General features: G+C 36.2%; 1 protein-coding gene across 1 annotated transcript in view; it reads left to right on the top strand.

Annotated features, from left to right (window-relative positions):
* Positions 1 to 13166, top strand: part of TBCCD1 (TBCC domain containing 1) — a 210625-nt gene that overhangs the window by 96355 nt on the left and 101104 nt on the right. Inside the window, exon 4 of the mRNA XM_053698547.1 lies at positions 6471 to 6657. Within this exon, the coding sequence (XP_053554522.1) occupies positions 6471 to 6657 (187 nt within the window). The remainder of the gene's footprint in view (positions 1 to 6470; positions 6658 to 13166) is intronic.

Here is a 13166-nt window from a genome sequence, read left to right as displayed (position 1 = left end):
AAGGGATAATGAGATATCCATATTAAGAACTAGATGGATAGGTGAAGTAATCGCTACACCATGTTGTAGAAGGAGATTAGGGGTTGCAATCCTTTTAAATAAAAATCTAACGTATCAGATAATACAGACGGAATTAGATCCTGAGACCAGGTATATTATATTACAAATACGAGTAAAAGGGATAAAATTTGTTTTTTTGCAATGTATATGCGCCAAATGTCTTTTCTAAAAATTTCTGGGAAGAGTTAAAGAGTAAATTGTTACCATTTGTATCAGATAATTTGGTGATAGGTGGTGACTTTAATCTGTCATTTTGTCCTGAGTTTGATAGACTCTCAAAAAAAGAATATAGCAGTTTATAATAAACAAGCGAAATTCATGAGAAAATTTTGCTATCAGTTAAAAATTATCGATGTATGGAGACTCCATAATCCAGATCAGTGTGTTTATTCGTGTGAATCTAAAAAGCATAGGACATTCTCAAGAATAGATTATATTTTAAATTGCTGAATCTCTTTCGTTGCAAAAGATGAATGCCACGATAGAGGATATAACGATATCTGACCACGCGATTGTCTCACTGTCATTTCAGCCTTTAATGAATCAAGTAAAAGGGAATTTTACTATTGCTTTCCCGTGTTTTTTTCTATAAAAATATTAGATTCGCCTTATGGTTAAAACAGAAATGGAAAGATTATTGTACTCTTAACATTTCTTACTATTCAAAAATTGAAACTTTCTGGGAAGCCTCCAAAGCATATTTAAGAGGAGAAATAAAGGCCTATCTGTGTAAAAAAAAGCGTAAAGATAATCTAAGAGAAAATCAATTGGTTAATCAAATTTGAAATAGTTATAAAAAATTTCTTGGGTATCCATCTAATGTCCATTGGGAGAGTTATTCCAGGGCTAGACAAGAAAGAGACATTTTCCTTAAACAGAAATCTTTGGAAGAAGAGATAAAATTAAATCTTCGTTTTAAGGGACACTATGGCTATTCAGCTAAGCTTCTCGCTAAAATAGTCAAAGGTAGAAAGAAGAACTATATTTTAGCTATTAGGGATAATGATAAGAGATACACAGAAGGGACAGATATTAGTAAAGTATTCGGGTATTATCAAAAATTATATACAAAGTGTAGTAATCATTCTCAGAATCGAGAAAAATTTTGGTCACAAATAGATATCCCCAGAGTCTCACAGGATTTTTTGGAGAAACTTAATGCCCCTATATCTTTGGAAGAGATAGGTGAAGCAATTGAAAAAGCTAAATTAAATAAAGCTGCTGGGCCAGATTGTCTACCTGTAGAATACTACAAAATATTGGCAGAAGAGATCAAACCCACCTTAGAAAAACTATATAATAGTTATTTTATAAATAGTAATCCACCGTCAGAAAATTTTGCGGCTGCTAATATATCCCTAATTCTTAAAAAGGGCAAAGATGCGGAGGATCCAGCCTCATACAGACCAATTTCCATACTTAATGCGGATTACAAAATATTATCCTCTATTTTAGCATCTAGATTAATGCTGGGTCTTGATGAGGTTATACACCCAGATCAGACGGGGTTTATGGTCTCAAGAAATGCGTCCAAAAATATACGGAGAGTGATAACCTTATTAGACTATATGTGGAATGTAAGCCAAAAGACGGGTAGACAATTTAAACATGACAGCGCTCTTTTAACACTAGGTGCAGTTAAAGCATTTGACTCTATCGAATGGGAGTATCTATTTGAGGCTCTAGGGAAATTTGGGTTTAAAAATCACTTTTTGCGGTTCATCCGTAATATATATCAGTGTCCAATATCATACTTGCTGATTAATAATAATTTAACTCCAGGGATCAAACTGAAAAAGGGTACTAGACAAGGTTGTCCGTTATCCCCTCTACTTTTTAATTTAGCATTGGAACCGCTGGCGATAAGATTAAGGGATATTGTAGAAGGGATTACTATCGGTTAGACGGTCCTTAAAATCTTTTTATATGTGGATGATATACTAATATGTTTATATAATACACATAGGGCTATTCCCATATTGATAGATTGTCTGAATTTCTTCAGTTCATTTTCTGGGTATAAAGTAAATTATAATAAAAGTGAGTTAATGTGGTTTCAAAAAATAAGTTATGCATCCGTCAATTTAGAGTTTAGAGAGGTGGAGTCTCTTAGATATCTTGGAATCTTTCTTCACAGAAATCCCTTAAAATAGTATGGTCTTAATTTCTATCCTTTATTACAGAAAATTAATTCTGATTTGAAACTCTGGGTATATATTCCAGTTATCAATGACTGCCAAAGTAAATCTTATCAAGACAATAGTCTTTCCCAGGCTTCTTTTTTTATTACAAAATCTTCCATTAATTTTAAACAAAACAGACATACAGAAATTGAATTCTAGTTTCTCCAAATTTATTTGGAGTAACAAGAAACCGCGTATTGCAATAGAAAAACTGATGCAACCACGTGAAGCTGCTGGTCTAGCATTATCTAATGTAAGATTCTATAATCTTGCAGCTCTGAGCAAAATTGCGTTGGATTGGCTTACAGAAACTAGCTGGTTCTCAACTCCAGAAATGTAGAATGTCCTAGTTGCGCCTTTCTCACTCAAAGCCTTATTACATATTCAATCTAAAGAAATTCCGAATAATATAAAGAGTCTAATATCTATGCAAAATATTATTCTCGCATGGCAAAAACTTTGTACGCTAATGAGCATAGATTATTCATACTCAGAATATCTACCTTTAATAGGCAATCCTGAATTTTCTCCTGGAAATAACCAGGGGATATATAGAGAATGGTATAGCAAAAATCTTAAGTCAGTTGGTCAATTTTTTACAGAGGAGAGACAAATCATATCGTTTGACAATTTAAAATCTCAATTCGACTTATCCAGTAATAGCTTATACGCTTATCTGCAAGTGCATCATTTTATAACATCTAAGAGATGGAATGGCAGTGAGACAGTCGCTTGGTCGGAAGTTAGGTCCATTATGGTCATTGCCCGGGTCAAAGCGCCTTCAATATCACTACTATACAGTATTATGCTTGCCAAACAAAGTGATTCCTTTTTGGTTAAATTAAGTGTAAAATGGAGATCTTTAATACCAGTTATAGATCATGACACATTAAGAGACAGCTGTAAATCATTAAATAAATGTTGCATTCCAATAAGCTAGAAAGAAAGTCACATGAAACGTATCAATAATTTTTATTGTACACCAGTGAAAATGGCTAAAATGTATACTGGTCAGGACTTCCCATGTCCAAGATGTGCTTCTAGAAGTGCAGATATCTTACACATGTTCTGGCAGTGCCCCAGGATTGGACAATTTTGGAAGAGGGTTGTCTTTTGGATAAATAGATTGTATCAATCTAATACTCATTTTGATGTAGAAGACATACTATTTCTAACGGATCGCTCCAGTCAAGGAGCAGCTTTACAAAATAAGATTTCAAATACAATTATATTACTGGTTAGACATTTAATTTAAAAAAATTGGAAGTCCAAAAAGATGCCAGGTTTTTCAGCATTGATTAAAACGGTTCAGATGCAGATCATTTTTGAATCTTTCCATCTCAGAGAGGCAAGTGAACGAGGAATTAAAGTTCTTATTGGGATGGTTACCAATAATCAAGATATTTTCGGAAGATATACAAAAGACTATACTATACTCATTCTTAAGTTCTGAATGTTTTTATGATCTGGTTTTGTTAGGTGACTTTCCACCCGAGTGGGTTTCAAGTTATAGGTAGATAAATCCAAATAGTTATGAGAAGGATAGTAAGGAAATGGTTATGATAGGTAACCAGTAGTATGGGGAACGCCAGCGGGATGGGGTGGAGAGCAGGAGTTGGAGTGGTTTTTTTTTGTCTTTTTCGGTCTTTTCTCCTTTTTTATCCCCATGTATAAAATGTGCTGCCAAGGCTAAAAGAAGATTTAATTGTTGGTATGATTTTTTTTTATGCCAGAATGGATAATGTGGATAAATGATGTATATATATCATGTCATTTTTGCAGGTTGAATATTGTATCCACCAATTTTGTTTTGGACTGTTGAAGACATATTATGTTTTCATCTGGTTTGGTGTTTTTTCTTTGTAACATATCTAAATTGTAAGATTGTTTTCATGGCAGCATCAAATAAAATAAATATATATATATATAAAAAAAAATTACTAGGTGATCCTACCCGTAAGATCCAAGCCCATTTTAAATCTATGCTTGATAATGCTTTTCAACATCAAATCATTAGCAAAAAAATATGACTTCCTTCTTATTAAACATCCTATTCTACCTGCTTTTTACTTAACCCATAAGATTCACAAAGACCCAGTTAATCCACCAGGGCGCCCTATTGTGGCTGGAATCGGTTCCATTATGAGTAATGCTGCTAAATTTATGGACCGTGTGTTGGCCCCCCTAATCCAAAAGGGTAAATCATACATTAGGGATACCAGTGATTTCCTTGGTAAAATCGGACAATTTGAAGGTTTAAGTGATAATACTGTTGTTGCCACATGGGATGTCTGCAGTTTATATACTGTCATTCCACACACAGTGGGTATGGATTGTGTTAAGAATGCACTTGACACATGTGATAAGTACAGTAAATCACAAATACGTTTTATGATGGATTTATTGGAAGCAAAATACAGCGATGGGGTTCAATGTGGCCCCATCCTATGCCTGTATGGTAATGGATCATATTGAAGAAACTGTGGTTTACAATCATTCACCCCTTATTTAAACTGTACTGTTTAGCCTGGTATAGGTATATAGACTATTTGTTTATTATTTGGCAGGGGCCTCCTGAATGTCTCATACAACAAAAAAATGACATTGAGAGATCAGTACCATTCATCCAATTTACATCTAAACAAGACAACACACAAATTGAATTATTAGATACTCTGGTGTATAAAGAAAACGGTTATCTAAAAACTAATTTATTTGTTAAGAAAACTGATAGAAATACACTATTACATAGGGATAGTTTTCATCCACCAGCTATATTTATTTAAATCTGTGCCCAAATTCCAATTTCTACGGGTTGATAGGATCGTATCGGATCTGATCAAAAAAGAAAGCAGACTAGATGAAACTCAGTCTAAATTTTAAAAACGTGGTTATCCCAATACAGAATTGGTACATGTGAGATCGAATTTCCATAATAAACACTATAGACAACAAAATGACAGACTCACTTTTGTTAGCACATACAACACTAAGCAATAAGGTACAAGGTATACTTAAACAAAATTGGCATATCCTAAAAGAGTCTTGTCCTGACATTAAGGAGTTTAGTCAAATACCTAGAGCAGCATACCGCAAAGGTTACACATGTGGGAGAAGGATAACTAAAGCAGTTGTTAACTCAGATACTAAAGTATCTCCATTCCTTGGTAAACCCAAAAATGGTACCTTTCCCTGCCTAGGGTGTTCTCATTGTAACAGTATCATTAAGGGTGGAGAGATTTGCCATCCTTACTCAGGCTGTAAATTTAAAATACCTGGTTACTATACCTGTAACTCATCTTATGTTGTGTACGCCCTTAAATGCCCATGTGGGCTTTTATATGTAGGTGAGACCACCCAAAGGATTAGGGATCGTATTGGCCAACATAAATCAAATATCAAACACAGGGACAAAAGATCTACCAGTACCGGCTCATTTTTTTTACGAATGGGTCACCAGGTTAACCAATTACGCTTTATGATGTTAGATCAAATCAAGAGAGAGCCTGGGGGGGGGGGGGGGATAGACAGAGAGACCTTCTCTATAAAGAGGCCAAATGGATATGGAAATTGGACACATTACACCCCAAAGGCATGAATAGGGAATTTGACCTAAATCCAATTCTGTAAATTCATTATTCATATAGTATAGGTTGGCAAAGTTACTATATAAAGTTTAACGTTAAATTATATCCTTATATAAGGGAGTGATATGTATTATGTGGCTGTGCAATTTTTGCTTCCTTTCAGATTGTTTTTAATCTTGGCCTTCTGGGACACACTAAAAGGGGAAGTATAGGGTTAATATGTTGTTCAAAATTTTTCTATGTGAGATTGTTTGTTTGTAACCCCGCCTACCATGAGTGCTATATATTGTTTGTATGTGCACTATGTTTTTAGCTTGACAAAGGGGCAGGTGCCCTGAAATGTTGCTGTTCACCTAATAAAGGTTTTTCACTTTTCCACACCTGAGAGTGCAACATTTCTTTTGGATACCTTTAGGACTCTTGGTTATACAGCTGTGACCACAGAAAATCCACTGTACGGTTTTTATTCTTTCTCTGTCTTGGTACAAAACATATACTTGTATTGACAACATATAAATTGTCTCTCCCCCCCTACCCCGTTGATTGATCAAAATATGCAACATCTATATTGTCAACATATACATATTGTGTGTGTATGTTTACATATATATAAATATATATATTTTTTTTTTCTTTCCAGTTGATGGATCAAATAAGAGGGCAAAGGTTGCTTGCAACTCTTACACGGTACCACATGGTCATCGTATGGTTGTTATGAGTCAGGTTCATAGACAGACTTTGGCTAAAAGTTCAGAAACACTCGTGGATGCACGCATTAAAATCCATCGCTGCAATGAATCTTATATATACCTGTTATCTCCATTAAGGTGAGCATATAACAACATGATCTCTACTTTTCAAATATTGTACAATCTAGCAAATTCTCAAATATATTTAAGTAGTTTATTAGTATAAATATAGTTATACTGTAAAAATAGCATGTAGTGTGTCACTATAGTAAGTGCTCTGTAAGCTGTTATACTTCAGCTATAGTTAACTGCATGTTAGAGAAAAGCAATAAAACAAACAGCCAGATTTATCAGTGCTGATGTCACACTTAGCTTTACTGGGATCTCATGAGATTTCATTTAACTTCCTTAGGAGAAAAATAACATGACTGTGTCGGATGCACACTCCCTTGCAAGTCCTGGGACTGGCATCCTGATTGGCTGCTTAATGTCAATTTAGAATGTGATGTGGCTACTCTCTTTACTCACTGAGGAAGCCAGCACACCAATATAAAAACATTCCATCTCCAACTTTAAAGACAAGAATAGAGTACCAAACTAATTTTAAAGTGCTCCCTCTTGTGCTGGTGGACAAGAGGCTCTCCTGCTTGTTCCATAAATCTGCATGCTAGAAAGCCAAGTGATAAGTATGGACTGTTATCTAGGAGCTCAGTGTCAACTCTAAAATCAAATGTGATCTCTCTAGCACAGTTAAAAATATGGTGATAGGAAAAAGTGGGTTATAGAGTGGCGCACTAGGCAGAGCTCATCGCAATATAAATATAAAAATAAAAATGTAAACAATATATAAATATATCAATATAATTTAGTGTCTATAAAACACTGGGAGCTGCCATGTTGTAACTTGTTACCTTCTCTGCTGTGGCCAATTAGAGACAGCCAATGGCTGTGCTGGATTTAACAATGTTCTGCACTTCCATTTCTAACAGGAACTGAAAAGCTCACAATTTCAGAATGGAATTACAGGCAAAGAGGACAAAATAAATAATGAAAGTATATTGCAGAGTTGTTTTATATATACAATTTATCATTTTATATTACCATCTCAAAGTGTTTAATGTCCCTTTAATAAATCAAAACAAGTAAGATGTGGCCACATCAATAAATAACTCAGTAAACAGTAAAATGTTATTTATTTAGAGCTAATAGTATATCACATCAATAAAAATTGTCTAAGAGATAAGTCACATAAAAAACAGAATAATTGCAGCTATATAGTGATTTCTGGTATCAAGAACGGATAAGAGATGGCAATTTGCTATATCCAAAATAGTGTATCAAAATCCGTGTAACTGTCGATTTTGTAGATAAAAGTTAATAGTCTGCAACCTTTTGCTAGGAATGGAGGAGTGTCAGTAAAAAATACACACCAATTGGTCTCTTATATGGCGTCCGTTTTGTAATCTCAGTAGGGTAGTCCCATAACTTTTTGATTTCTAACTTAACACTGACCGGTCAGCGACTTATGTGACTTGCCATACTAACTGGAACTTATGGGACTACCCTACTGAGATTACAAAACGGACGCCACATCTTACTTGTTTTGATTTATTAAGTTATATATTTTAGAGTCTTATAGTACCTTATGAACTTTTAAGCTTTAGATCTCGTGTATATCTGTTATTAAATTGACTTTGATTTTGGTAATATTAACTGATGGTTAGTTTATTTATATATACACTACAGTTTCTTTTATTTCCCTTTTTTTAATGCTTCTCCTTTTTAGGTCTCATATTTATATATTATATTGATATATTTATATATTTTTTTACATTTTTATTTTTATATTTATATTGTGATCAGCTCTGCCTAGTGTGCCACTCTATAACTCACTTTTTCCTATCACCATAAATCTGCATGCTGTTGGCTTTTTCTAGTTCAGTGTTAACCTCTTAACGACGCATGTCGTACAGGGTACATCTTACACAAACTGGTCTTTAAAGACCAGCGACGTACCCTGTACGTCGTTTAGGGTTTCAAGCGGCTGGATATTGAGGCATCAGTGAAGTACCTTTTTGGGCTTACCGATGCAGAGAGGGCCACTCTGTGGTCCTCTCTGTATCGGCCAGCGATGGTGCCGATCGTTGGCGGGTGGGTGGCCCATCGCTGGGGAACTTCCTTCTGGCCAGCAGAGATGTCGGGTGTGCGCGGGAGGTGAGGGGCAAGTGCGCGCGCACCTGCGATCTAGCAGAGCACCCTTAAAAATTAAAAGTGCTGGGCAGTGGGAGAGAGGGTGGTGGGTGGCAGAGCAGGAGGGGGGGTTACTTTTAAAAAGCGATCTGGGAGGTTATGGAGGGGGGCAGCTACACTGCAGAAAAAGTGAGGGTTTTTTTATAAAAAATATTAAATTTTATTGCAAAGTGGGTACTGGCAGACAGCTGCCAGTACCCAAAATGGTGGGGAATGTTTAGTGGGGGGGAGGGTTAGAGAGCTCTTTGGTAGGGATCAGGGAGGTTGGGGGCTAAGGGGGGATCCTACACAGCAGAATATGATTATTATTATTTTTTTTAACTAATAAAAAAAAAAAAAACCTCAAACTTTTATTTTAGTACTGACAGATTTTCTGCCTGTACTTAAGATGGCGGGGACAATTGTGGGGTGGGGGAGGGAAGAGAGCGGTTTGGGAGGGATCAGGGGGTGGGATGTGTCAAGTGGGAGGCTGATCTCTACACTAAAGGTAAAATTAACCCGTCAATCTCCCTACAAGCTATCTAATTAACCCTGTCACTGTTGCACATAATACAAGTGTGGTGCGCAGCGGCATTTAGCGGCCTTCTAATTACCAAAAAGTAATGCCAAAGCCATATCTGTTTTTTATTTCTGAACAAAGGGGATCCCAGAGAAGCATTTACAACCATTTGTGCCATAATTGCACAAGCTGTTTGTAAATAATATCAGTGAGAAACCCAAAGTTAGTGAAAAAGTGAACAATATTTTTTATTTGATTGCATTTGGTGGTGAAATGGTGGCATGAAATATATCAAAATGGGCCTACATCAATACTTTGGGATGTCTACTACACTACCCTGAAGCTAAAATTAACCCTAGTAGCTACCTACATGCTCCCTAATTAACCCCTTCAATGTTGTGCATAATACACGTGGTGTGCAGTGGCATTTAGCGGCCTTCTAATTACCAAAAAGCAACACCAAAGCCATATATGTCTGCTATTTCTGAACAAAGGAGGTGCCAGAGAAGCATTTACAACCATTTGTGCCATAATTGTACATTCTGTTTGTAAATAATTTCAGTGAGAAACCTAAAGTTTGTGAAAAAGTGAACGATATTTTTTATTTGATTGCATTTGGCGGTGAAATTGTGACATGAAATATACCAAAATGGGCCTACATCAATACTTTGGGATGTCTTCTAAAAAAAAATATATATACATGTCAAGGGATATTCAGGGATTCCTGAAAGATAGCAGTGTCCCAATGTAACTAGCGCTAATTTTGAAAAAATAATAATGTATTTATTGCCCTATAACTTGCAAAAAAAGCGAAGAACATGTAAACATTGGGTATTTCTAAACTCAGGACAAAATTTAGAAACTATTTAGCATGACTGTTTCTCTTGTAAAGGTGTATCCAGTCCACGGGTTCATCCATTACTTGTGGGATATTCTCCTTCCCAGAGGAGTTAGGTAAGGGAACCAAAAGGTTTAGGGTTTATTTAGCACTCATCCCTAAAAATGTGGAAGTTAAAAAATTGAATTTTTAATTATAACCAATTTAAAAAACAAGGAAATTCCTTGATAATGTACCCACACTAAAACTGTTCACCTAACCCCCCTGTTTCCTGGCCGATAGCAGCTCCCTCGGCTTCAGGTGTCAGGGACTAGGGACAGTATTAAAACCAATAGTAAGTGCACAACAAAGTGCTTACTGTAAGCACAAACGCGTTTCGGCTGTGTTGATCAGCCTTTCTCAATGTGAACAAGTAAGCCGAGGCCCGGGTGCCACCCCTTTATATAGTGCTTTATGAGCAAAAAGGAATTTATAACTGACAGATTTTCAAAAAAATGGAAAATCAAAACACACATTAACTGCCAGAGTGATAATGTCATCTACTGCCTTTCATGCTCGTGTAATTTAATATACACAGGCATGACGACACGTAAATTGAGCACAAGAATAACAGAACATCTATGTAACATACGCAATGCCCAAAAGGACCTAAAAGAAGGCAAAAAATTAACTAGTGTAGCTAGACATTTTTTGTCACATCATGCAGGCAAAACTACATCCTTTAAATGCTGGGGCATTGAAAGGGTTAAACCTGGCATCAGAGGTGGCAACACCGAAAATGCTTTGTTACAAAAAGAAACAGGTTGGATATTCAAATTAAACTCAGTTATGCCACATGGGATGAATGAAGCAAACAATTATTGGGTATTCCTGTGATACTGGTAGAAGAATCAGAAATAGGTAGTCTCTGATTAAAATTCATCTTTTTGTGTTATCTAGCAACTTTTAATGTTGCATGTATCCAGGAGCTATTATAACAGACAAGTATATTTGATAATACTGTAAGTCAAAACCATACTAAGGTATTTATCAATAATTGTCTTCAAATTAATAACAATGGATAACACATTTTTAAAGTGCCGCCCGTAGTGCTAATTTTTAATAAGTTCATATTACCATCTCCCTTATAATGTTCCAATTGGAATCCAACTCCTAATGACTCCGATTAACATCACCACCCTCAAAAACATGATTCATACCATTCACTACACATAATGAGCTTCATTTATATTGCATATGTATTTTCATACTAATGTAATAAAATGAGCCACACTTGAATAGGAGAATATGTATAGTAAGTTTAGAAAATGAACCATAGGTATAACCAAGTAAAACCCCGTACTCCGAACCAGGTATATTGGGCTTCAATGTGATAATAAATAAAAAACTTGTTTTATTATAAATCTGTATATGCTCAGGTAATTCGGAACAAACTAAGGTGTACAATGAGAGGTAGGAAATATGTTTGGGAAATAGGATAATAGCAATCTCTTCTTTGACAGCTCACACAGTACAGAATAAAGGTGAACTTCAAGGTATGATACAGCGTGCTGAACAGAAAGGATACTGTATTAAACTAACATAGTGAGAATAAAGTTCTTACTAACCATACGTTAAGGAATGAGTAAATATCTATAGAAGGATAACACATAATAGCTAACATAGGGGTTGCCACATAGGTTCCATAGCATGGACTGGATCTAACCATGCAGCACCGAAGCCGCTGGATAACGACCATGTATGTGTATATATCAATCCTTGATAGGGACATGATATACTGACATAACACAGGGGTTGCCATATCGGTTTAATACCATGATTTTGATCTAGCCATGCCGCACCTAAGCCGGTAGATAATAACTATGTATGTGTACATAATAATCATACATATGGACATAATATACTAACATAACGATCTATAGATAAAGCAGTAACTGATCGCAAAAAGGGATTTACGACATTGATTACATCCAATGATGAGTATTTACAAAGGATCGATACTTAATAGACTGGCCGGTCCCCCTTTTAGCACTGCTGACTCAAGATTGGTACTTCTAAAATTGTTGGATCCAATCACGCCGCAAATGGCAATCGCGCCTACTACATACCGCTCTGGATTGGTTACTGAATGGGCGGACTGTAATGCGAGATAGGGATTGGCTGTGAACGTTTTTACAAGCACTATATAAAGGGGTGGCACCCGGGCCTCGGCTTACTTGTTCACATATTCTCCTTCCCAACAGGAAGTTGCAAGAGGACACCCACAGCAGAGCTCTCTACACAGCTCCCCCCCTAACTGCCACCCCCAGTCATTCTCTTGCAACTCTCGACAAGAAAGGAAGTATCAAGAGATATGTGGTGACCGGTTTGGGGCCTAAGGGGTTAATCATCCATTTGCAAGTTGGTGCAATGCTGCTTTAGTCTCTTATACACACTGTAAACATTTTGTAGAGTTTACTACTTTTTAACACTGTTTCTCCAACATAGGTGTGTCCGGTCCACGGCGTCATCCTTACTTGTGGGATATTCTCCTCCCCAACAGGAAATGGCAAAGAGCCCAGCAAAGCTGGTCACATGATCCCTCCTAGGCTCCGCCTTCCCCAGTCATTCTCTTTGCCGTTGTACAGGCAACATCTCCACGGAGATGGCTTAGAGTTTTTTAGTGTTTAACTGTAGTTTTTATTATTCAATCAAGAGTTTATTTTAAAATAGTGCTGGTATGTACTATTTACTCTGAAACAGAAAAGAGATGAAGATTTCTGTTTGTAAGAGGAAAATGATTTTAGCAACCGTTACTAAAATCGATGGCTGTTCCACACAGGACTGTTGAGAGGAATTAACTTCAGTTGGGGGAACAGTGAGCAGACTTTTGCTGCTTGAGGTATGACACATTCTAACAAGACGATGTAATGCTGGAAGCTGTCATTTTCCCTATGGGATCCGGTAAGCCATTTTATTACAGACAGTAAATAAGGGCTTCACAAGGGTTTTTTAAGACTGTAGACATTTTCTGGGCTAAATCGATTTATATATAAACATATTTTATACTCCATAGCCTTG

The sequence above is a fragment of the Bombina bombina genome, chromosome 1, assembly GCF_027579735.1.
Source record: "Bombina bombina isolate aBomBom1 chromosome 1, aBomBom1.pri, whole genome shotgun sequence".
NCBI lineage: Eukaryota > Metazoa > Chordata > Amphibia > Anura > Bombinatoridae > Bombina > Bombina bombina.
Note: the sequence above shows the minus strand (reverse complement) of the source record. Positions and strands in the feature narration are given on the sequence as shown.